The 24,513-nt window shown below is 44.0% G+C and overlaps 3 protein-coding genes across 3 annotated transcripts; 1 reads left to right on the top strand and 2 right to left on the bottom strand.

The window, feature by feature from the left end:
- Positions 1 to 3,003: 3,003 nt before the first annotated feature.
- On the bottom strand, positions 3,004 to 7,401 carry GGS23DRAFT_575370 (hydroxymethylglutaryl-coenzyme A reductase-domain-containing protein). Its single transcript, XM_051516795.1, has 2 exons — positions 4,167 to 7,401; positions 3,004 to 4,092 (listed from the first exon to the last, which is right to left on the bottom strand). The coding sequence occupies exons 1-2, from the start codon at positions 7,337 to 7,339 to the stop codon at positions 3,681 to 3,683; spliced, it is 3,585 nt and encodes a 1,194-aa protein (XP_051370199.1). The 5' UTR covers positions 7,340 to 7,401; the 3' UTR covers positions 3,004 to 3,680.
- A 1,186-nt stretch (positions 7,402 to 8,587) lies between these two features.
- On the top strand, positions 8,588 to 9,153 carry GGS23DRAFT_136260 (uncharacterized protein). The gene has a single exon (XM_051511219.1). It carries the CDS (start codon positions 8,776 to 8,778, stop codon positions 9,103 to 9,105), a length of 330 nt encoding a protein of 109 aa, XP_051370198.1. The 5' UTR covers positions 8,588 to 8,775; the 3' UTR covers positions 9,106 to 9,153.
- An 880-nt stretch (positions 9,154 to 10,033) lies between these two features.
- Positions 10,034 to 10,469, bottom strand: GGS23DRAFT_136254 (uncharacterized protein). Its single transcript, XM_051511218.1, has one exon. The coding sequence runs from the start codon at positions 10,420 to 10,422 to the stop codon at positions 10,168 to 10,170; it is 255 nt and encodes an 84-aa protein (XP_051370197.1). The 5' UTR covers positions 10,423 to 10,469; the 3' UTR covers positions 10,034 to 10,167.
- Positions 10,470 to 24,513: the final 14,044 nt, after the last annotated feature.

Here is a 24,513-nt window from a genome sequence, read left to right as displayed (position 1 = left end):
CAGAGAGCCCCTAGAACCACGTACAAGGAAGGGATCGAGGGTCAAAGGAAGCCCGGTAGATGCTGCCGGACGAACAACAGTCAGATACGAGTCAGAAACGGAAACAGTCGGGCATGAATAGGATATATCAGTTAGTTTACAGGATCAGGATCAGTTGAAAGGATCGGCAACAGCCATGGACGAGAAGGACGGAGATCACGTTACATCGTATGGGGATTATTTCTTTCGTTTCTCACGGGAGCTACGCTTATTTTACCTGCCCGTTGCAGTTCCTGTTTTCCTAACGGATCCCTGTTGTTTCTTGATGGCCCTGATGGACCTGGCTCGCTCCCAGTTAATCAGGGTTGATCAGGAACAGGTTAATCAGGTCAGTTTACAGGTTACAGCTCCGCCAGCCCAGTTATTCTTATTATTAGATCTTTCCTATTTCCTATTAATCGTTAATTGAACTGGCTCAGCTCCCAGTTAGCAGCGATTGAACAGGTTCGGGATTAATCAGGAATCAGGTTCAGGATCAGGCACGGTTACAGTCACCCACCCCACCACCCACTTGTTGCTGTTGCAATCGTTCCCAGTTGATAACCTATTTCCTGACTTATCCTGTTAGCCTTTGATTGAACTGGCTAGCTTTCAGTTAATCAGGGTTGATCGGGATCAGGTTGATCAGGCTCAACAGGAACGAGAGCCACCGCACCTATTGCTATTGGGAGTTTAATTGCTCCTTGCGGATCAATTGAACTGGGGAGGCTGTAGTGGTGCGGTGGATCTAGGCCACGTAGCCTTTTCGATGTGTATTTATATGGGTCGCGCACTCATATTTTCATCAGTCAGACTTAGACCTGTAGATATCACAGCCTACAGCCATTCACTCGTTTCTTGCCATGCCTTTCTAGCCATCCTCGTCTTTGCCTTTCCAGTCTCTCCTTTCCTAGCTGCCGTTTTTAGCTGGCCGATTAACCGATTACAGCTGTTTACAGCTGTAATCTAGGTCTGATCGGCACTGGGCCAGTTGTTGGCAGTTGGGCAGTCCTTGTTTCGTGCCTCCGTCAGCGTGCCCACGCTGCTCCTATTCAATAAACGAGGGTTTTTAAACGGCGGTAGACGGACCGACGATCCCGTAGCTACGGGAGCTAGGCTAAACCTAGCAGGCGCCCTATAATTACGACTTCGTACGCGGGGCTTTAGAGCTTTACGGTTTAATAAGAGGATCGGAACTAGCCTTAGGGAAGTAATAATACCCTAGGAAGAAAGAGAAAGCCCCGGGGAATAATAACGCCCCAGGAAACGAAGATAATAGCCCGGGAAGCGGATAACGTAACCCGGGAAACGGAAACGGCGGCCCTAGGGAAATGGTATACCGGGGAGCTAAATAATACCCGGAACGCTAGTAGTATCCTAGGAAAAGGAGGAAGGGCTCTCGGAAAGGAGTAGCTACCGGGAAGGCGTATCCGGTAAGCGAAGAAACCCGGGAAACCTACGGAGAAAAAGGAGGAAGGAGGAAGAGGAGGAAATCCCGGGGAAGAGTAGGACCCGGGGGAAGAACGCCGGGAGGCTAAAGGCGTCCGGTATAGTACCCCGGGAGACGAAAGGCCCCGGGAAGGAAACGGCGGAAGAGAAGACCCCGGGGTATAATATAACCGCCGGAAAGGAAGGAGGCTATACCCGGGGGGCATTAATACCCCGGGGAATAATCGGAAGGAGGCCTAGGGATATACCAGTACCCTAGGCGGCGGAATTAGCAACCCGAGGAGCAAGTAACGTACCCCGGGGGACGGAGGTAGTACCTAAGGATACGGTACGCATCCTAAGGCGCGAAAAGAAAACGGGTTAGGTTATTAGGGCTAAACGCCGAAGAAAAAGGGCAGCAGGGCGCACTTTTTTTTTTTTTTCCGGGAGGGGACCTTATATAATGGGCTATGCCCATAGTAAGGCCCTAGCTAGTACTAAGGCATAGCACGTAATGTAGTGGTGCGGTAAGACATGCCCTCTTAATGCATTACATAACACGCTACGATAGGCCTTATACCTATATAAAGTAACCATAGCTCCCGTAAGTACGGGACATGCCATGCTTATCATTTAATTTATTACCTAGTTAGATTGCTATCTTTATTATTTTTACCTTAATTAAAGATTCGTTTTTACTATTAGATTTGTCGTTCTCCGATTAATATATTTATTTTAGTTATAGGCGCTTAAGTTACTTCGTCGTACCGCTATAGCCGAATAAATAACTTTTACGTTTTACCCCTTTTCTTTCCTTACCTCTTATACCTTCGGGCTAGCGACTACTACATCTCTATAACTAAGGGGCATAGCTAAGATACGATAATTACATTAGATTCCTTACCTCTCGATTAATATAGCGATATTAGTTTTATCTATCCTGGACCATCGTACGTACTATAGTCTTCGATAGAGTATACCTTCGAGTAAACCTATCCGGGTCTCTAGCATCGCGTACGCTCTATTCCTTCTTAGTAATTAAGCCCTTAATACCTACGGCGGATAAGGCCAGCTATCGCAAGTACGGCCCATAGGGTATACTTTCTTCCCTTTTCTCCTCGTCTAGCTTTAATTCATTAACATACGGCTTTTACCTAGCGAATAGCTCTTAAAACCGTAACATAAACCTACTTTATTACCGTAAAAAAAATAAGTTAAGAGGCTAATATAAAGTATAGTTAATAGATTTATTAATAAATTATATAGTAAATTATTAATATAGTTTTAAAAACCCTTAAATCGTAAATAATTTCTTATATTACTAAGCGAAAAATCTAAAAAGTTTATATATTAATTTCATTAAGCTAATTAATTACGTAAGTAGATTTCCGATTTTTCCGATTTTTTTGCGGTTTTTTACGGTAATAAATCGTTTATATATAAACCTATATAAAATACCCGGCTCGCGAAGGGGTAGCTCAGTAGCCTATAACTCTATTCGTACATATACAAGCTACTACGAATACAATATGAAGCTATCGGGAACTTGCATCAAACATATATACCTCCTCCTATTAGGGGCGTATATATAGACGATAAAACTAGGGCGTTCGACCGAAAAGTGGAGTTTTTTCCCAGTTGTAGCTATGCGACTCCGTACACCGGTCAATACAAGCATTTGTTTCAAAGATGGCCAACACATTATCTTTTTCACTTTCAGGTCATCTTTTAGGGTTTCGTGTGAGTCAGAGGCCCTCGTGGGCTCTCACTCAACTTCCATCTAATATAACACCTGTCACCATCGGGAGTCGTGGTGGCGCGGGAAGCTTGCTTGAGGGCGACAACCACGACGATAGTGGCGGCCCGCGCCGGCCAATCAACCGTACAATCACTACAGGTTGCTATGCGATTGGCCGTAAATACCCGACTGCTTAAGACACGTATCACCCACATAAGATAACACATCTCGGTTCTCAAACGCACGTGCCATGATAACACCCAAAGGAAAAGGAAGTGGCAAGCACGCCATATGATCTATACTATGTCTAGGTATTATATTCAGGATCCCACAGATAGGGGCTTAGTACAAGCCCGCCCACCTAAAGGGGATCTGTCAGTGCGGGACGCCCCCTCTGCGGTCCCGATCAAGCAATAGCAACAGCAAACGCTCAAAGCAGCATGCTACACCTCCTCAGTCTGCCGTACCCTATAAGCACCACCAAGCCCATCCTGACTCAGCGCTTGGCCCTCTCCACCGCTGCAGGACTCGGCGCACCCAGCTGCTCAGGATGCCTGACCGCCTTCTCCACAGTGCTAGTCATGGCGAGACCGACGGGAGTTGTGGCGCCACTTGACGGGGCCGGGGTGCTGGAGCGGGTGGGCGGGGCGGAGCGGTTATGCTGCATGTGGGCCTTGACGAGGTGGCCGGCGGCGAGGGCGGAGCAGAGGGAGAGCTCGCCCGCGAGGACGGCGGCGGCGACGATGCGTGCGAGCAAGCGGGCGTTCTCGCCGGGGTTGGGGAGGTGGGGTCCGCGCACGCCGAGCAGGTCGAGCATCGCACCCTGCGGATCCAGGATGGTGCCGCCGCCGAGGGTGCCGACTTCGATGGAGGGCATGGAGACGGAGATTTGGAGGGAGCCGCGGAGGCTACGGGATAGGTGTTAGTGCGGAGTTCGAAGTAGGGGAATAAGGCGTCTTTGGGAGGCGGGACAGGAACTTACTTCTTCATGATAGTGATACAATTGGCGCTCTCCACGACCTGGGCAGGGTCTTGGCCGGTAGCGAGGAAAATGGCAGCGACAATATTCGCCGCATGAGCGTTGAAACCACCCACAGACGCCGCCATGGCCGAGCCGATGAGGTTCTTGTTAATGTTCAGCTCCACCAACGAATCAACATCACTCTTAAGCACATTCTTTACCACGTCGCCCGGAATGATTGCCTCGGCGACAACACTCTTGCCCCTCCCCTCAATCCAGTTGATGGCCGCCGGCTTCTTGTCGATACAGTAATTGCCACTCAAAGAAACAATCTGCATATCATCAAACCCTGCCTCGGTAGCCATCACATTCAACGCATGCTCGACACCCTTGGAGATCATGTTCATGCCCATGGCGTCTCCAGTTGTAGTCTTGAAGCGGATGTAGAGATTAGTCCCCGCCATGGCCGTCTTTATCTGCTGTAACCGTGCGAATCGGCTAGTAGAATTGAACGCCTTCTTCATCACCCGCTGACCCTCGTTAGAGTCCAACCAAAGCTTGGCAGCACCTGATCGCTCGAGCGTCTCAAAGGTCACGCACGGGCCACGCGTCATCCCATCCGCGGTCAGAACCGTAACCGCGCCTCCACCAAAGTTGATGGCTTTGCATCCACGACTAGTACTGGCCACAAGAACACCCTCGGTTGTGGCCATGGGAATCATGTAGCTGCGACCGTCGATCACTAGTGGTCCGGCAACACCTACGGGTAGGGGCATATAACCGATAACATTCTCGCAGCAAGCACCAAAGACCTGAGCCCAGTTGTAGTTGTCATATGGTAGCTTTGACCGATCGAGTACCCTGGTAAGCTCTTCGGTAGCCTTGGTTCTTGAGATAATCGTCCGGCGGACCTTGACGGCGCGAGTGAAGTCCTTGAGTACCTCTTCCAGGGCATATCCGGGAATCTTGCCTTGTAATGACATGGAAACGACCTCCTCGTCAGTAAGCTCGTGTGCGCGTTTCTCCTGTAAAAGTTTCTCGGTCTCTTCAGGTGAGTGTGACACGTTGGGGCGAGCCTGTTCGGTAGCCGCTCTTGTGGCGGGCGATTCTCCTTCGTCGTCTATTAATGCAGGTGTGATGGGCTTCGATGAAGTTGGGGTAGGTCGCATATACTCGCCAAGTGGGAGATTCGGTGTGTCGACATCGTTGAATTTCTGGGCATCGGCAAGATCGCGAGTATTGATTGGCCGATCTGGGACGTTAGGGTCCTTGATACCCCATCGAGCAGCGTTAAACAAGTAACCATTAAGAGCAACGCTCATAGCCAGGGCGACAACAATCCACTTGGACAAGATAGGGTCCTCGAGACTCTTGAGGATACTGCCCACCATACGTCCACCCATCCCATAGTTCGCAAAATCACCCGACTCGTCCTCGACCTTACCGGGGCGCTGTCCGTAATGAATCGATGGGAACTCGAGCTCATACTTGATCGGGGTCAGAACAGTCACCACGGTCTCCTGATTCTTGCGCATTGCGTTTTCAAGAATCGAGTCCAGTCCGCTAGCCGCGACCTTGAACGGGTCGACGGGGGGCGAGCTAGCAACTCCGCCGAGACCTCTGGCCCACGAGGAGATGTTGGTGAGGGAGTCGGTGCTACGGAAAGGGATAGTGCAGATGTTGAAGACGTTGATGATGAGAAAACCGGATACCATGAGCACCTTGAACTTGGGGACGCTGGTGCTCTTCATTTGGCGACCAAAGATAAAGGTGGCTGGCTGGCCCTTGCCATCCACTCGGGCCCAGTCGTTGTTCTCGGCAACCTCCTTGGCAACACGGTGGCTGATACCATCGTCCTCCAGAGCCCTGCGTATCTCCACATAACGCTTGATCCGGTTGATCTCCAACTTAATGCAGAGGATAGCTGTGTAGAAGGAGAACAGCAGGATTCCGTCGAAGAAGAGGATCCACGCTGCCAAGAAGCAGAATTGCTGCAGGCCGCCCTGGACTCCAGAAGCTGCACCCGCTACGAGAATGATAATTTCGATAACATAATCCTTGATAATCTCGTAGCCTTTCTCCTTGATGGCGGCTTGGATGGCGTATTGAATCACACTCGTGCTCTTACCGACCTTGCGAAGCCCCTTAGCGTTGCTATTAGAGATTTCGTTTTTTAGAGAGCGGCGATGCTCCAGTGCGTGTGACAGGACAGCTTGTGTCAAAACGATGTTCTTCTCAAAGCCGATGGTAACAACCAAGAATGGCAACCCCTCTGAGAGTAGTACGACGGTTATCGGTACGCCCAGTTTAGTGGTTACGATAAGACCGAAGAGGAAGGCGAAGGTAGAGGACAAAAAAGTGCTGGTGCCCAGCCAGAAGTTCGAGCCTATCCGGCGCATGGAGAGGAAGAGCGAGACAAAGGTTAGGTGCATAGAGAGGTAGCCGAGGACCATGATAATAATGTCGAGAGTTTCGGCATTCTTCAGCAGATCCACAAACTCAACCCATCTATTGTCGAACCAGCGCACAACACTGCTTCTGGTGTAAACTCTAGCCGCCTTCATGATCCACATCTTCTTTTCCTGGCCGCGCTCCGTATCCATAGTCTCCTGTCCCGGAATGTTATTGGGGATCTCCTGGGCGGCAGCCGCAAACTGCGGTGCCTGGTGGAAGTCGAGTGCAAAAGCAAGCGCAGTATCTTGGGAGTAGGCACCGAGCGGATTGGCGGTTGAGGGAAGTGAGGTGATGGACAGATTTTCAGGGGTCGGCACGACGTGGATCAGAGGGGCCGAGTTCGGCGAGCTGTGGGAGAGCGACTCGGGGAAAACGAAGGTGACAAGAGCGAGATGATCGGCGCGGGAGGGAGCCGATGCCTCGGAGTCGTAGGGTTGCCATTTCCACGAGGTCTCGGGACCAATACGCAAGCTCCTGCTGCCATCAGCCAGGCTAGACCAGTCGGCACGGCGGACAGTTCCAGAGAGGTCGAGGAGGCTCTCCTCAAGGAGGCCCAGGTAGGTGAAGCTGGCAAGGACGGCAACGATGACGATGGTGTGAATCGGGTGTAGGGAGGTCAGGCTAGCCAGGGTCTGCAACAGGGGAGTTATCCTGTTGTTGAACCACGACGGGGCCGAGGCTTTCGTCGCGGGCTGCTGACCCCAGAAGCGGGAGGGAAGGAAGGAGGACGCGGCGACCATGTCGAAGTCTTATCAAGGACGAGGATGTTGAGGGTCGAAGAGGGAGGAGGAACGGGAGTCGTTATGTTTGTTACGCCGGATGTATTGGCTGGCCGGGCGAGGGTGTGGCCTGGTCATAGTTGAGTGTAAGTAAGGAATATCAGCCCCAAAGCGAACTCGGTGCCTTGTGCGCATCATGATAACAACAGCAACAGCTACAGGAACAAAACATCATGGGGGCAGTGTAAGGTATGGAGCAACAATTGCTGCGGTCATTGTGGAATCAGGAGCAATTAGAATCCCCGGGCGGGTAAACGCGATTGCGCAGGCCGCAGCGGTGTCAGCTGCAAGGAGGAACGGAGAGGAAGTGAGGCCGTACCGAGAAAAGGCTTTGTGCCTGACTACTATTTTTCCCTGATGGCGCCCCGTCGACCGATCACGGGCTGTCCAGTTAGGTTTGTCGATGTCCGATGCGAGCCAAAACGGGAATCGGGGTTCGGAGCCTGCGAATGAACGGGATTGGGTTAGCAATGAGGGAGGCCGCTTAAGGCAACAAAGGGAACAGCGGCTCTGGTTGAAGAGAGAAAACGATTAGGTAGGGAATTACTATTAAAAGCAAGGAAAACGACGTCGTTGAGTGCAAAGTTCTTTGCTTTTTTGGCGTGCAAAGGGGTGGGACCCAGGAGGTTGGTATTTTTTCTCATTTCCATTTCCAGTTTTCAAGTGCCCCCTGAACCCGGCTGCAAGATAGGAGGTTGACAGATAGCTTAGTAAGATGTGTGTGGGGCAGAGAGGGCTTATTCCCTCTTAGCTTGTTAAGTTTGGAATCTCGCCTACTATGTGGGGCGGACCCTTGGTTGTTCCTAGGCCCGTGATTGGCCAGAAATGGATTACAAGTGGGACAGCGCACACAAAAAGGAAAGGCCAAAATTTTTAACATGTAACGATACTTAGTACATTACTTTGAGGTCTCAGATCAGCCCAACTAGTCCCCTGTACCTCACCCCAACCTCTAACCGGATTAGGCGATTTTGCCGAGCTTTTTCCCTGTTAACCAAACTTTATCCCTATTTCGTATAAGGGTCACTAAATTCTCCTTTCTAACCACCGTACGAACGTGCACTTGATTTATTCTTTTTCGCGATTAAAAGTTAGCCTAGAAGCATTCAATAAATAATTAACTAATCGGTGGTGGTGGTGGTGGTGGTTGTGGTGGTGGTTTGTTGGTGGTGGTTTGTTGGTGGTGGTTTGTTGGTGGTGGTGGTTTGGTGGTGCAGTTGACTTGGTGGTGGTGGCGGTGGTAGAGGCTTCAGTAATCAAAAGGATCTCACCCCAACCAACTAGTGGAGTAAGGTCGTAGGAAAGAGCCAATAGAATCTTTAGGAAGCCGCGACCCGCTTTGGGGTGACTCCACCTTTGCCATCGGTCTGGTCTTGGCCACGCCGGTTCCGGGGACCATGGAGGACAACGTGATTCCCCGCTTGCGCCAGCAGACGCCCTACGACCAGGCTGAGCTCTTCTTCCGCAGCGCCAAGTCCATGACCGAGTCCTTGGGCGGCTTGGAGGATGCCGGGTTCTGGTCGGTGCAGTGCTTGTCGTTGGTGTCGCTCTACACGCTTACTGTGTCCAAGCGGAATTGCTCCTATGCCTATTATGGTACGTTTTGTTTTTCTCTCTTTTTCCTTCTTCTTTCCTTTTTTTTTCTTTCATTTTTCCGTACCTGTCGTCGGCCTCAACTCACACACCTAGGCATGACTCCGATACGCTGTTTACATTTGACCAGATGAGCTGGAGCTATAACGAGTATCCGCCGAGCATGCCATCCGACATGGGCGTCTTGCGCTCTGTGGCGGATGTGGACGGATCCATAGGATCCATGTCTTCAGCGAGCAATGGGACCCTGCCGCGCGTGGCCCCCTCGACACGTCCGAGCTGATGCAGCAGACATCCGCGCCTCTGCAGGGTAGCGACGGGAGCCCCGACACCGTGTACAGACACGCCAACCACGCTGATCCGGAAGTGAGTGACGTCCAAGTGTTTTCATATTGGGCTTGGAAGGTTACACGGTGGAAGACGGGGAAGTCGCAGTGCACTTTGTCGAAGAAGAGCGCCACCAGCCGGTCGGCCTCCTCACGAGGCGGAAAGCCGACGCTGGCCTGGCATTTCGAGAGGGCTGTAGTTGGTTCTGGTATAGCGATGGGAACGGGCTCCGAGTCTGGTGAGGTGGTCCCGTGCAGGCTCTGGGTCTCCGGTCGATGGGGTGGCTTATCAGGTGTGCTTGGCTCCATTGACACGCTTCTTACCACAGATGTCGGTTGCGTTGCAACAGAGACCGGTGCTGTGGTGTTGGTGATGGCATCTTGTTGCTGGGCAGCCGGTTGTTGAAAAGGGGATCTCCCGGTGGTCACACACGGCATACCCCAGCGCTGGCAGTGCTGGCAGCCATCCCCAGGCCGGTCTCGACAACACTTGACATGGCTGCTACGGCACTGGTCACAGCTTTTCTTGCGGCGCCGTCGGCATTCAGGCGGCACTTTGCGCCGGACCTGTCGAATACGCGGGGCCGTCGAGGAGCTGCTCATGTTGTTTGGTCAGGAAGCGCAGAGTTGGAATAGAAACGGTCGCGGAGTACGGTTAGATGAACGGAGGTTGCGACGAGGACGGGATTATATCCTGTAGGGCCACAGAGCCCTGGAAACTGTTGGCACATGGCAGGCCCCCACGGGGCACAGCCTCGTGCTTTCCCGACGACATGCGGGGTGATAGCCTTGGTAGTTACACAGATGATATGTTCTTCATTTTCAGGGTCATTTATTTGTTCTTGGCAATAGAATTTCAACAGAGGGGCGCTATGGCCTTGAAATGAGAGTGGTCATCATCACATATTGCCCCTTGGGCAGACATAACACATGGAAACCCAGCAAAACACTGTCTGTTCCTCCTACAAGACGCCAGTCACACTTTCCCACGCGCCAGGGTCCCTGTTTCGGGGTTATCGCAGTGGACGATACGCTCGGGAAAGAGCAGCACCAGTGACGCACACACCTCGCCAGTCTTAGCTGACTCACAAAGCATAAGAGGCACCGACTACATGCACCCCCCATTTTGACTAGGTGTACCGCCCTATTAGATAATCACTGAAACACGTGACGTTTTGAGCCCCTTCGCCGCATTTAATAGAGCTTCAATAATTCAGCCGCATTGCAGCCAAAAATCATAACCTTCATCCCCAAATATCTCGCGATACGTGCATGCAAAAGCAATAAGCTGTATATTTTCAGAACCAGTGAGTCTAGGGCGTTCAGCTAATGTATATTATTTGCCTCTTGTTAACTTATAGCTGAAGAAATTATGGATCTAGAAGATAATACTACGGAAGTGGGTAGCGCTAGCTATGACACGAATGGGCCGCCCTCCCTGCCTTCTGAAGCTATATACGAATCGCGGGAAGCCCTACTACAGTCAATTAATGCTTGGGCATCACGTCATGGCTGCGCTTTTATTACTGAAAGGTCGAGGTTAAAGGCAGGCAGGCGTATTGCTGTCTGTTCATGTGACCGATCAGGACTTATACCAAACCTCACGAAGGCACGTCAAAAGCAGACTACTAGCAGAAGGACTGGCTGCCAGTATTCGGTACGAGCAAAAGAAGGTGTTGATAGCACCTGGGCCTTAAAGCACCGCCCTGATTCGAAGTTTTCGGTTCATAACCATGAGCTTACGGAGCCTCTAGCGCATCCAGTTCGCCGCGCCTTGACTACTAGTCAAAAAGCAGAGATATCTGATTACGTGCGGGCAGGGCTACCGCCGAGAGAGATTCAGACACTGCTTCGTCAAAAGCATGCAACGCTGGCAACAAGGAAGGATATTGCCAACCAAATGGCAGAGATCAGACGGCAGAGGCATGGAGGGCAGGGTCCTCCCGAGGCCATGGCTACTAGCCTTCGAAATGAAGGCTTTTGGAGCCGCATTCTGGTTGATTCAAATAATCGGATGAAAGCTGTGATGTTTGCCCACCCAGATTCAATTAACTATCTTCAGTTTAATTCAGACGTACTGCTCCTCGACTGTACGTATAAAACAAATAGATACAGCATGCCGCTGCTTGATCTGATTGGTGTTGATGCATGCCAGCGGTCCTTTTGTATTGCTTTCGCTTTTCTTAATGGCGAGACTGAGCAGGACTACCTCTGGGCGCTGGAGCACTTGAAGGAGCTATATACTGCTCATGATATCAAATTGCCCTCGGTTATTTTGACTGATCGGTGCCTTGCGTGCATCAATGCGGTTGAATTAACCTTTCCACAACCATCAAAGCATCTCCTCTGTCTTTGGCATGCCAACAAAGCAATTGCGGCTCACTGCAAGCCCTCCTTTCAGACTGAAGAAGACTGGACTGCTTTTATTACGTGCTGGCATGACATCATCAAATCATCAGATGAAACCTTATATCAGCAACGTGTGGCAGCTTTTAAGTCTATATATGCTATACAACGACCTGGCGAAGTAGCATATATTCCGGGATACCTGGCTAGTACACCATGAAAAGCTAGTCAAGGCTTGGGTTAACAAAAAGCTTCACTTTGGCAACGCAGTCACGTCACGAGTAGAAGGTATTCACTCTCTAGTTAAAAGATATCTTCAGACATCACGATGTGACCTTTTTGACTGCTGGACAGCTATCAAGCTTGCTCTGGCCAATCAGCTATTTGAAATAAAAGCAACCCAAAGCCAACAGCAAATCCGACTACCGCTTGACCTATCTGGACCGTTTTTCTACAGCGTACGTGGTTGGGTCTCTATTGACGCACTACGGAGAGTTGCGGCTCAAAAGCGGTTATTGGATCGAAAAACAAAGGAAAAGGAGGCTTTGCTGCCATGCTCTGGAGCCTTTTCAGCCTCATTTGGCCTGCCTTGCGTGCATATAATTCAACAACGGTTGTTGACTGATCAGGCCCTTCAATTACAAGACTTTCATAGTCACTGGCACCTGATTAGAAATAGTACAGCCTCTAGTCGACCATTACTAGCACCACGGCAGAGGATTGATTCTATTTGGGCAGCCTCTCGCCTGCCAGTATCAAGCACCAGAAGAGAGCCTAGTGCTTTTGAGGTTATTGAGGCTATCAACGAGCCAAGAAGGAAGGCACCGTCAACGTGCAGTCGATGCGGTAATGTTGGGCATACGAGAGTCTCTCGCACATGTCCCGAATTGGCTGTCACACGGGGATGGAGCCCTGCACTAATAATTAGGTTATAAGGGTTAGGAGGATAATGTCGGGTAGCAAGGCCGTTACCTCGGCGACCTACTAAGGAAAGTCCTAGATAAGCTATAGGTAGCTTCGGTAGTAGGGTATAACGGTACTAAGGTACGGAGGTACCTCCGGAATATATTAGGACGAAACGGGGACTAGGAAACCTAGAAAAAGGGAATAAGGATATAAGAGATCCCTTATAGAATTATTAATTAAATTAAACCTATTCTAAGTATATTCCCTTATTATAAATAATTCTATATTACTCTTAACCTTATAACTTTTACCATAAGCTAGTAATAGGAAAAGCTAATGCCTAAGCCTACGTCGTACGTAATAACCGCCGCCTCATACTATTACTACTAGATTAATCCCGACCTTCTACTGAAAATCTAGAGCCATAGGCGTTCTTATTCCCGCGGCTAACGAACTCGGGGCTAGCGTCGGTTACTATGGCTAAGGTAGCTTAGATAATAAATACGATTAATAAACTAAAGGCTATAATAACCGAATGGAAAAAAAAGGAACCCGAACGATAACGAACCCCTCCGGCGCCTTAGCCGGAAGTAACCCCCGAACCGACCGATAAATCCCTCGTAATATACTAACCTTAAGAATACGAAGTAGTTATAACTAATACTCTGGAAATCGCGAACTCGGGGGTAGTTATACGTAATTCCCCGTAATGGATCATAAATTTATATCAATAAATGGAATAAGTATACTAAAGCCTAGCGATATTAGCTAATTAAATCGATATAGGATATCGATAGAATACGATCCTAAAAAAGTAGTACGAATAATTACGGTAGCTTTATTAAACCGCTACGGCTATATAAGCTACCGGTATAAGAACTACGAAGATATAGATTTAGGAATTCTAGAAGTAGGTCGTGGAATAAAGTATCTATTTCGCTTAGAACGTATAGGAAATAATAGCTAAGTTCGCCCGATAGGATAAAGCGCGAATTACTATAATAAATTAACTCCGAAACGCCGCCCTTTAGAATTAACGAGCCTTAGTTTAATTACGCGAAGAATATAATAAGTTAGTAACGGACGTTAGCTTATAGGCTACGTAAAAGGATAGATAAATTAACGAGATCCTTAGTAAGGAATACCTTATTCCCGGGGCTATAAAAGAAAAGACTTAGTTAATTAAAAATAACCTTAAGGCTTACGTAGTTAATTTAATTAAGGAATATTAATAACGACGATTAAGTAATAAGCTAATAAATATCGAATCTATTATAACTAAAGCTAGCTAAAGGGCTCGGATACTTATTTCCGTACTAGCTACTCGTCCTACGACGGCGTTTATAGGAAAATATATTAATAGCGAAGCTAAAATAAGGGAAATTATTTTAAACGGCGTACTTTAGGATACCGCGGTTAAACGTACCGCTATACGCGTAAGAATCCGTTTCTAAGACGCTACTACGGATACCTTTATATCGGGAGGAGCCGGATTAGGACTACCGTTCCCGCTTAGGACTCCGCGAAACGCTTCCGGGGACCTAAGGAATTCGGGCGACTCGGACGACTCGGACGATTTAGAACATAAGGATCCGTAAAGGCCTCGCCGTCTTTTAAGTACCCTTAAAGAACCTTAAAAGCCCCTTAACCTAGCCGAAGAACGTATAATTCGAGCCTAGACCAAGGCTATAAATAGCCGGCGAAGTATTACGGTAATAACTAACTTAGTATTGAACAGGAGCAGCGTGGGCACGCTGACGGAGGCACGAAACAAGGGCTATCCAACTGCCAACAACTGGCCCAGTGCCGATCAACCCAGATCACAGCTGTAAACAGCTGTAATCGGTTGATCGGCCAGCTGAAAACGGCAGCTGGGAAAGGGGAGACTGGAAAGGGTAAAAGAGGATGGCTAGAAAGGCATGGCAAGAAACGAGTGAATAGCTATAGGTCGTGATGTCTATAGGTCTAAGTCTAACTGATGAAAATATAAGTACGCGACCCATATAAATAGACATCGAAAAGGCTACGTGGCTTAGATCTACCGCACTACTACAGCCTCCCCAGTTTAATTAATCCGCAAGGAGTAATTAAACTCCTAATAGCAATAGGTACGGTGGCTCTCGTTTCCTGCTGAACCTGATCAACTACTGATTAACCTAATCCCGATTAACCCTGATTAACTAAAAGCTAGCTAGTTTAATTAAAGGCTAACAGGATAAGTCAGGAAGAAACAGGGTAATCCTAACAACTAGGAACGATTGTAACAGCAATAAGTAGGTAGTGGGGTAGGTAACTGCAACCGTGCCTAATCCTAAACCTAAACCTGATTAATCCCGAACCTGTTTAATCGCTACTAACTAGGAGCTAAGCTAGTTCAATTAACGATTAATAGGAAATAGGAAAGATCTGATAACAAGAACTAGGCTAGCGGAGCTGTAACCTGTAAACTAACCTAATTAACCTATTCCTAATTAACCCTAATTAACTAGGAGCAAGCTAGGTCCATTAGGGCCATTAAGAAACAATAGGGATCGTTAGGAAAACAGGAACTACAACGGGTAGGTAAAATAAACGTAGCTCCCTTGAGAAACAAAGAAACAATCCCATACGATATAACGTAATCTCCGTCCTTCTCGTCCATGGCTAGCTTTGCCGATCCTTTTTAACTAATTCCTAATCCTATAAACTAACTAATATATCCTATTTAATGCCCGTTTCTGACTCGTTTCTGGTAACCGTTCCTATATTCGTCCGGCAGCATCTACCGGGCTTTCCTTAACCCTCGATCCCTCCCCTGTACGTGGTTCTAGGGGCTCTCTAGGCTCTTCCTATTAACTATATATCGGTAAGGGCGATAAGAGGGGTCTCCGGGTATTAACCTATAACTCGTTTCTTTCCTATGGCTGTTTCTAGGCTGTTTTGTTTAATATCTTATCTGTTTCGTATCGCGGTATCGTCTGTATGGGTCTTTCGCGCTGATCGGTAGGTTCCCCGATTAGGTTCGTAGGTATAAGGTCTGTCGGTATCTTCGTGTGGTAATTGAGGGTATCGTGGTACCTTATCGGTTAGGGAGGAGAAACCTCCCCAGGTGCCGTAACTGGCTGGAAGGAATAAAATAAGGGCGATCGGAGCTATCGGTAAGCCTCTTGCAATTGAAATAAACTAATTAATAACGAACGGATGCCTTTAAGCGTGTGTTGTAAAAAGGGGGTAGTGGCGGTAACGGTATTAGATTAACTGAGAAAACGGCTATCTAGGCACTGAAAAACGAAGACGAGACCAGATAAAAACGGGCACAGCTCCTTTAAAAGAGACAATTAAGAAACGAGGATAAGATAGATCTACTAATCGGCGAACGAGCTTTTAGGTAAGCTGATTAAAAGCTGATGGGAGGGCGTAGTTGTTAATGGTCGCCATGGTTATCTGCCTTTCCGTTAATCCTAACCTAAAAAGGCTTAATCCGAAAGCCACGAAAACGGCTCTGGAGCCACGAAAATAGCTCCTAATTAACTAAAAAAACAGGGAATCTCTTAATCGACGAATCCTAAACCTAATGACTATAAAAACGGTCGCAAAAGGTTACTCCTAAGGCTAAGGTAAGGACGAGCTACTAGGTAGTCGCCATTAAACAGGAGCAGCGTAGGTACGCTAACGGAGGTACGAAACGGCTACCTAACTACTAACAACTGGCCTAGTGCCGATTAACCTAGATCATAGCTATAAATAGCTATAATCGGTTAATCGGCCAGCTAAAAACGGTAGCTAGGAAAGGGGAGACTGGAAAGGGTAAAAGAAGATGGCTAGAAAGACATGGCAAGAAACGAGTAAATAGCTATAGGTCGTAATGTCTATAGGTCTAAGTCTAACTAATGAAAATATAAGTGCGCGACTCATATAAATAGACATCGAAAAGGCTACGTAGCCTAGATCTACCGCACTACTACAGTATATCTCGTTAAACCTACGGCTTACGACGGTAAGGATTTAACTAAGTTCCGCCCTTAATAAATTAAGGTTAAATTCTATCTTAAAATATATAAGGAAAGCTTTACCCGAGACGTTTAGAAAATTAATTAAATAAAGTCGATACTTACCGAGAAGGCCTAGCTCTAGTACTAATAAAGACTAGCCTAGGTAGAAAGACTAATAGTTATCGATACCTAAATAAGATATTCCTAAGCCTTCTAAAAACGATTTAAAGATCCCGCCGAACGATACCGTAATTCTAAGAAAATATAAGAACTTAAGTACCAGGGAGATATTTCCTAGTACCTTACCGAACTTATAAACCTTAACGACGTCGTCTAATAATCGGGAATTACCTTTTAAAACTATATTACCCGTACCTTACCTAATAAAATAACTAAGCTAGTTTATTTACGACTAGGTAGTATTCCCGAAAGCGATAAAGCCTTTCTTAGAGTAATTAAGGAAGCCGGCTAAATCTATAAAAATATAATAGCTAACCTAGGGATTTCAGGAAAAGGAGGGTCCGCTTCGTAAAAGGAACATACGAAGGCGGACTAGTAATAGAGGTAACCCGTAAAAGAAACTCGCTCCCGCTTAGGTTAATCGGTAAACGAACGTAAAAATAAGGATAATAAGAAACCCGTACCGGCTAAGGACTTACGATAGGTAGGTAATAAAAAGGCTTTAGCTAAAATTAACTAAGCCGTAATCGATTAACGGAAGAAGAATAAAAAAGCTTACTAGCGGTATAAAAGGATGATACGTAGATTAGGAGAGCTACGTAGGTACTGAGGTTGCTTCTTAGGAGTAACGGAAGGTAGGAAGAAGAAGGTAAATTAACTGACTATCTAAGAAGGAAGGAGATTAATAAAGGAGATACGAGCTACCTATATATAGAAGATAAGGAGCTACGAGCTATGTTATATAAGCGAGCTAGGAGCTATGTTAGGTAAGCGAGTAACTCGAGAAGGAGTAGGGAGCTATATATAAGTAGCTTTTTATGTAATATATCCCCTAGTTAGGCTCGCGATAGCGAGCTTAGTTAAATAATGATAGTAACTTAACCGAAGGGCTCGCGATAATCCGTTTAGCTATTCTTCTAATTAAAGTCTTAGGTTAGCTCGAGCCTTACTCGCCTTGTTAGCTTTCCGGGGTAATATATTCGTCGCTTTAATTACTTATGCCTCTATTTAATACTCCTAATAGCTTAAAGTATTCTCTTAATTAGTTATTATATTAACTCTTCTTAATATCCTAATAAAAGAGATATATCGTAGTTCTTAATTAAGTATATCTACCGTATTTATTATACGTTCGCGAGGGCTTCCATTACTTCGCTTTATATTATTATTATCGTACGCGAATCCTCTCGTAGCTTTACTAGGTTAGTACCCGGTAACGCTTCTTCCTATACTTAAGCTTCTATATTATAAGAGAAAAATCTCCTATTCTTTCGTAGTAGCTCTTTCCCTTTCTTCTTTTCTTTTATAAAGATATATCTAAAGCTAATTTAATACGCTTCTTTTTAATTCCTTATCGCTTTTAGTTACGTATATAACCTATATATTACTTTATTCGCGCGTATTTTATTTAAGTAAGTTATTTCTTAATTACGATACTTCCTTATTATCGCTTGCTATCGTAGCGAGCTTATAATAATATATTAACGTAAGCTATATATTAATATAATAGGCGCGAGGAATAAGATAAGCTTACGCTTTAGTAATGTTAATACGGGTATAAGTAATTAAAAGCTAATAATTCGATAGAATATCCGACCGTTTTAGCTCCTACGAGATTCTTATTAGTATCGATAGCGCGGCTAAGATATTAAGCGATAGAATAAATTAATTCCGTAATTACGCCTAAATATTCGTCGAGGAGCGAGCTTAGGACCCCGCTATATCCGATTAAGGTCCGGCCGAGTACGTAGAATTAATTACTTAATCTACCGTAGTAAAGGAAGTTACCGTTATCTTAGGTATTTCCGCGGCTATTAAGATTACTTTAGTTATTATTTTTAGCGCCGCCGAGGAACGACGTAATATATTCTTTAACGTTACTATCGATCGCCTAGATAGCTTTACTCGCGATATCGCGGTTAATATATATATCTCGGTAGTTATTATAAATAGCTTTTCTTTTAATACCGGTATTAATAATCTCTTTATATACCGCGATAAAAAAGAATAATTTATTTACCGATATATAAATTAGCTTTTATATTATAATTATTATAAGTTATAAGCCTTTAATTAATTATTTACTCTAGATTTCTAACCGAGGTTTAGTTATGGTATGGAATATTATAGAACTACGTTCCCTCGAGCGTCGTATGACCCGCCGTATTCCTTCGCTCCTTAAAGCCCTTTTCGTTATACTAAAGCCTAAGGCCGTATCTCGTAAGCGGGCTCGTAAGGATAATAGCTTTAGAAGTAAGGCTTATAAATAACGAGTCCGTTATATTAAACGGGAATAAGTACGTAAAGATCTAAAGCGAGAGAGGGTCCGTTGCGTTATTCGTAAGTACGGGACTATAAAGCTAGATAATAATAATAATACTTCCGAGTTTATACCTCGGGACGTAAAGATTACGGATAGCTCTATAGAAGGCGATTCCGGGAGCGACTTAGAAGTAGTTATTTAAACTACCCCGGGATTCCGTTAGGCGCTTATTATTATAATTAAATAAGAGCTAGTAATCGCTCTTATCTCGAAAGCTTAGGCCGCCGCTATATTAATGGCTCTTAAGGAAACTATCGACGAATACCGAGTACTTATTAAGCCGTCGTTATATATATTAGGTATTCTTACGGAAGCTCGGAGCGGGAAGGATAATTCCCTTGTTATTATTACCGCCGTTACGCCGACGCTTATTCGCTTAACGAAAGCCGGTAGCCCTTTTTTTCTTCTAAGCTACGGATAGCTTAGTAATCGCTTATTTATCGTTAACGATACTATACCGAATCTAGGGAAGCGTTATCGCGCTAGCGCTACCGCCGTTTTTATTCTTATTCTTAGCTCGGTTCCTTTTTCTATATTCGCGCCTAAAGAGTAAGCTTTTAATAAAGGTAGCTCTCTTAAATTCGAAACGGCTCCTATCGTTACTTTTATTATTACTTATTAATTAACCGAGCTAAGCTTTATCCTTATTACTCGCGTTTCTCGAGAACTTTTAATACGATTTAATTCCTAAGGAGCTACCGAATTATCGCTTACGTTTAGAGGAATCGATCGAGCTACCCGAACTAATAATAATATAGCCTCGCTATTCCCTATTATTACCGAGGAGTATAGCCTACGTAACGATATCCCTTATTATCGGTATATTAATAGCGTTATATAATATCGCTTAACGGGAAAGTATTTTTAATCTTTAGTTTTTATTAATCGTTACTTACGTTATTCGCGTAAATACTTTTACGTAGTTTTATAAGTATCCCTTAAAGCTACGTAAGGTTTCGTCGAGAGTTAATTAATTATAGTTATCCTTGCGTTATACGTCCTACTTAACGGCTTATCGCCGCTTAAATAACCGACCTTAACTTTAAGGTAATAAGTTCCGAGCTTCTTTTATCGTAGATTACTTTTTTAATTATATTACTTTAAACTACCGTTCTTTACGAAGAAATAAAGGAATTACTTCGTTAATATTATCCCGAGTAATAACGTTAGCTTATATTACCGCTTATTATCGAGTCGTTACGCGGATAAGCGACTACGGATACTCTCGCTTAAGACGATAGCTCTCTTATTAAACGTAGATAGGTTTTAATTCCGACCCGTTCCTTTCGTAGCTTTCGTATTCGCGGTAGTCGCGTCCGTAATAAGGTTAGCCGATAGCGCGCTATCCGTACTCCTTACCGGTCCGCTCGTTTCCGTTAAAGCTTATAGGTTAATATTAAACGAGGAGTTATTTCCGTTTAAAGCTTTATTCCCGTTATTATTAACCCGGATATTATTAAATTAAACTTCGAATAACTATATGCGGTTTAATAATAGTAAAACTAATAGTATCCTAGCTCCGGTTAGGTTAAGTAATCTAAAAAATAAATATAATCCTAGAGTAAGTATTAGAGCCGGTAGCTCTAAAGGTCGTTAGGTTTTCGGAAGCTTTAAGAATATTATACTAGCTTTATTTTATAAGTTAGTTCTTTCGTTAAGGAGAGAAGTCTTATTACGCGTAGATTCTTTTTAGATTAATATCCTTACGTCGTTCTTCGAGTAAAGTATATTATTCTAAGTTAGTTCTTTTTATAGTTAAACTAAAATCCTACGTTACTTTCGTATTATTTAAGAGCTTTAATATCGTTATCTTTCTTCTTATATCTTAAAGGTTAAGTAACGATTTAAAATATTCGAATAATTAGCGAGGAAGAGCTTTAGTTAGTCTATCCGCCGGTATTTATCCTATAGGTAAATAAAGTACCTCGAAGGAGCCCTTTTATCGCTTTTATCGGAGTTATAAGTATTATATATCTATATAACGGAGCTTTATATTAACTCTTTCCTTATTTTATATAATTAGTTTAATGGTTTATTAGTTATCGCTATAGATTATTTATAGCTTTCCTAGATTTAAAGTAATATCCCTAAAGAAGCGTTTAATAGCTATCGTTTCCTTAACTATATACTTTAATCCTAAGAGCTTAGCTTCGGTTATCGACGTCGAAACTATAACTTAACGAGTTACCTTCCATACTATCGGACCTTTAAAAAGCGATATAATATAGCCTTATAACGATTTTCTAGTTTTTAGATCGTCTACGAAAGAAGCGTCGCTAGCGATTAATAGCGCTTATATATTATTATTCTTACCTTTATATTTAATGCTAAGATAACGCGTAGTATAAAGGTATTTAATCGCTTAATTAACGGCTTTTATATACTAAGGTTCCGGATTAATAAGGAAGTAGGAGAGTTATAACGTAATAAAGGCTACGTCCGGGCGGATTATAATTACGTTATAGAATAACGACCTTACTTTTTCCTAATATTCCTTGATTTATTACTTCGACGCGACGCTTATAAATTTTATAAGTTCGATAATCGGTAGTAATATTATAAGGAATTAGTTATTATCCGCTAAGTTAAAGCGACCTACGATTTTTTCGACGTAGGCGTCGTATATTAAGGTTATCGTCCGGTTTTTGCGATTACGTATTACCCGAATTCCTAAATACTAGCTTATTAGTCCTAATTCTTTTATTATATAGGTAGTTTTTAACCCTTAAGCTACCTTTTAAGCTATGGAATCGTTACTTTTATCGTATATAAGTAATAGGTCGTCGACGTATATTAATACGAATACTTCCCTTATTAGTATATAGAATATATATAGTTCTTCCGGAGAGCTTTAGAGTCTTAAATAGGTAAGGGTACTTTCGAGTTCCCTGAACTAAAGTAGAGGTAAGTCTCGGAATCCGTATACTACTTTTATAACGAACGCGTACTTCCCCTCTTATTTAAATCCGTTTAGTAGCTCGATTAGTATTAGGTCGTCTTCCGGTCGAGCTACGTTAAAAAAAGCGTTCTTAATATCGAACTAATCTACCTTAAGATTAAAATAAGCCGCGACTATTATTATTATTCGGAAAGATTTTATTACGAGTATTACTATATACGTTAATTCGAATAACCCCTTTAGGAGGAGATTTCCTCGCGTAATTAAGCGCGATTTATATTTATCGAGATAATTATCTTTATCGAATTTATAATCGAAAACCTACTTTAACGGTATTAGTTTAATCTAAGCTTAGTCGCGATTAATAACTTTTTAAACCCTAGCGCTTAGGAAAGTATCTATCTCCGACCTAGCGTTTTCCTTAAAACGATCCCTTAAGGGGTAGCTATTAAGCTTTTTTTACGTTTTTAAGAGCTTAGTTAATTTATCGTAATAAATTATTATCTTACTAGGCGCTACGCTTAGTCGCTCGGCTTATACTTATTTAAAGGTAGTTATAATAATTAAATATAGCGTAATAAAAGATTAATCGTCTTACGTTCCGTCGAATTAATTAGGTAAGAATATAGAAGTAAATTCGTATTAGTTACGGTCGTTCGATAAGTTAATTAACCTATTTAAAGCTATGCCCGATATAAAGGCGCCGGTATTAGCCTATCCTTTATTTAAGCCCTCCCCTTCGGGACTTTCTCCTCGCTTCTTCCGGCTATAGCGCGTAGCTAAGGGATATACTTTACGGTTATATTTCCTCCGCTCTTTTCTAAATAATAGGGATAGGCTTATTAGTTCGTTAAGCTCGGATTAAGCGGATTACTTTCGATTCCGAGGGGTATTAAGTTCTTTATTAATCGTTACTCCGTTAAAATGATATATTATCCGATCGGTATTAGTTTTTACGCGATTTTCCGTTACGATACCTCGCTTTAATCGCGAAGGACTTCCCGTAGAAGCCCTCTAGCCTTTAAACGGTTCCGAAGGAGACTTTAGTATTAGCCTAGGACTTAAGAGCTTACTAGGTTAATCCGATTTCTCCTTACTCTTCCGCTTCGTTAGCTCTAGAGCTTAGGATTCCGCCTTTAATTACTTTTATATTTCTTTTTCTTAATCGAATAATTCTAAGGATTCCTCTATAGATTAAATCGAAAGGTCTAGAAGCGTTTACGGTCGATCGTTTAAAGGTTAATCGTTTATAAATCTAATTTTCTTTTGGATTAAAGTAACGGATTCTCCTTCTTCCGGAGCTTTTTCCGGTTTAGGTTTACCTACCCCTAAGTTCGGGTTAATAAACTAAGTTATATTTAAATTATCGCTCGGAGTAAGCTCGTTATTCCTAAGTTAAGGTAACTCGCTAATAAACTTTATAATAAAAGGAACTTACGAATCTTAAATATCTAAAGCTTCGATAATAACTTCCGTTATATTATTAGTAACTTTATCCGTAAGGTCGATTCGGTTTAGCTCCTCTTAAGCGAGCTTTTCGGTTTATAGTTCTTCGGATTTATCGTAAAATGTTTCTTTATTAAAAACGACGTCTTTAGTTAGTATTATTCTCCTTAGTTTAGGAACCTATACTCGGTATAGGTTAAATATATAATATCTAACTAAATAACCGACGTAAGCTTTCGGTTTAACTTTAAACCCTCTTTTATCGAGATCTTAAGCGCGTTTTCCTAATAAAGGATACGCGCGATACCCGTACGTATAAATTCCGTATTAGTCTGGCCTTAAGTCGCTTATTAGCTCCTTTATAAGCGTAGGTATATATTATCTAAAGTAAACGGTAAACTAGGTATTAAGTAATTTATAAGGCGAGTAAAGATTATATATATAGCTCGGGTTTATATTTATTAAATATACCGTAGCCTTTACGTATTTAGGTCATAGCTTCTTTAGGAGCCTTACTCTTATCCTTATCTTAATCGATTTAACGATAATAAACTATCTAACTCTCTTACCCCTATTAGTTAGCTCTTTAGTATTCGCCGGTAATAGCTCGAGATTAATGCCTTCTTCCCGAGCCTAGATTTTATATCCGGTTAAGCCTTTAATCCCGATTATTACTCGCTTATTATTATATCGGAACTTATAAATCGAGAGGCGGAATTATCGTCGTACTTATCTTTTAAAGAGTCGAATAGTTTTCGTAACTAAGTAACCTTATTTATTCTTAAGGGTCTTTACCTAAAGCATTCCGTTATATTTATCTCTAATAACGAGTATTTATTTAAAGCCGTCGTATCCTTCCGGAAAGTTAAATAAATCTTAATATATACGTTAAAAAGGACGTAACGAGCGATATAATAATAATCGGCGTAAGATTATTCTTTTACCTATCGTAAGCCTATAATACTCGTACTTAAGCGTAAGTATACCGTTAATCTCGATATTCTAGGCATACTTTACGAATACTCTAAGCGCTTCCGGGCTTAGGTACCTAGCTTTAAGGTACTAGAGTTACTCGGAGCCTTTTCTCGGTTTTATTTAATCTCTCGATTTTCTTTATCGGGTTTCTCTTCCCTTAGTCGTCGGAT

The sequence above is a fragment of the Durotheca rogersii genome, assembly GCF_024521655.1.
Source record: "Durotheca rogersii strain YMJ 92031201 chromosome Unknown GGS23scaffold_17, whole genome shotgun sequence".
NCBI classification, from domain to species: domain Eukaryota; kingdom Fungi; phylum Ascomycota; class Sordariomycetes; order Xylariales; family Xylariaceae; genus Durotheca; species Durotheca rogersii.
The sequence above is the reverse complement of the archived record's forward strand: the minus strand, read 5'-3'. Positions and strand labels throughout refer to the sequence as shown.

Coding starts and splice junctions, on each gene's coding strand:
- GGS23DRAFT_136260 (XM_051511219.1), top strand. CDS start 8,776: ATGGAGGACAACGTGATTCCCCGCTTGCGCCAGCAGACGCCCTACGAC.
- GGS23DRAFT_575370 (XM_051516795.1), bottom strand. CDS start 7,339: ATGGTCGCCGCGTCCTCCTTCCTTCCCTCCCGCTTCTGGGGTCAGCAG. Junction 4,093..4,166: donor TGTATCACTATCATGAAGAA/GTAAGTTCCTGT, acceptor CCTATCCCGTAG/CCTCCGCGGCTCCCTCCAAA.
- GGS23DRAFT_136254 (XM_051511218.1), bottom strand. CDS start 10,422: ATGGGGGGTGCATGTAGTCGGTGCCTCTTATGCTTTGTGAGTCAGCTA.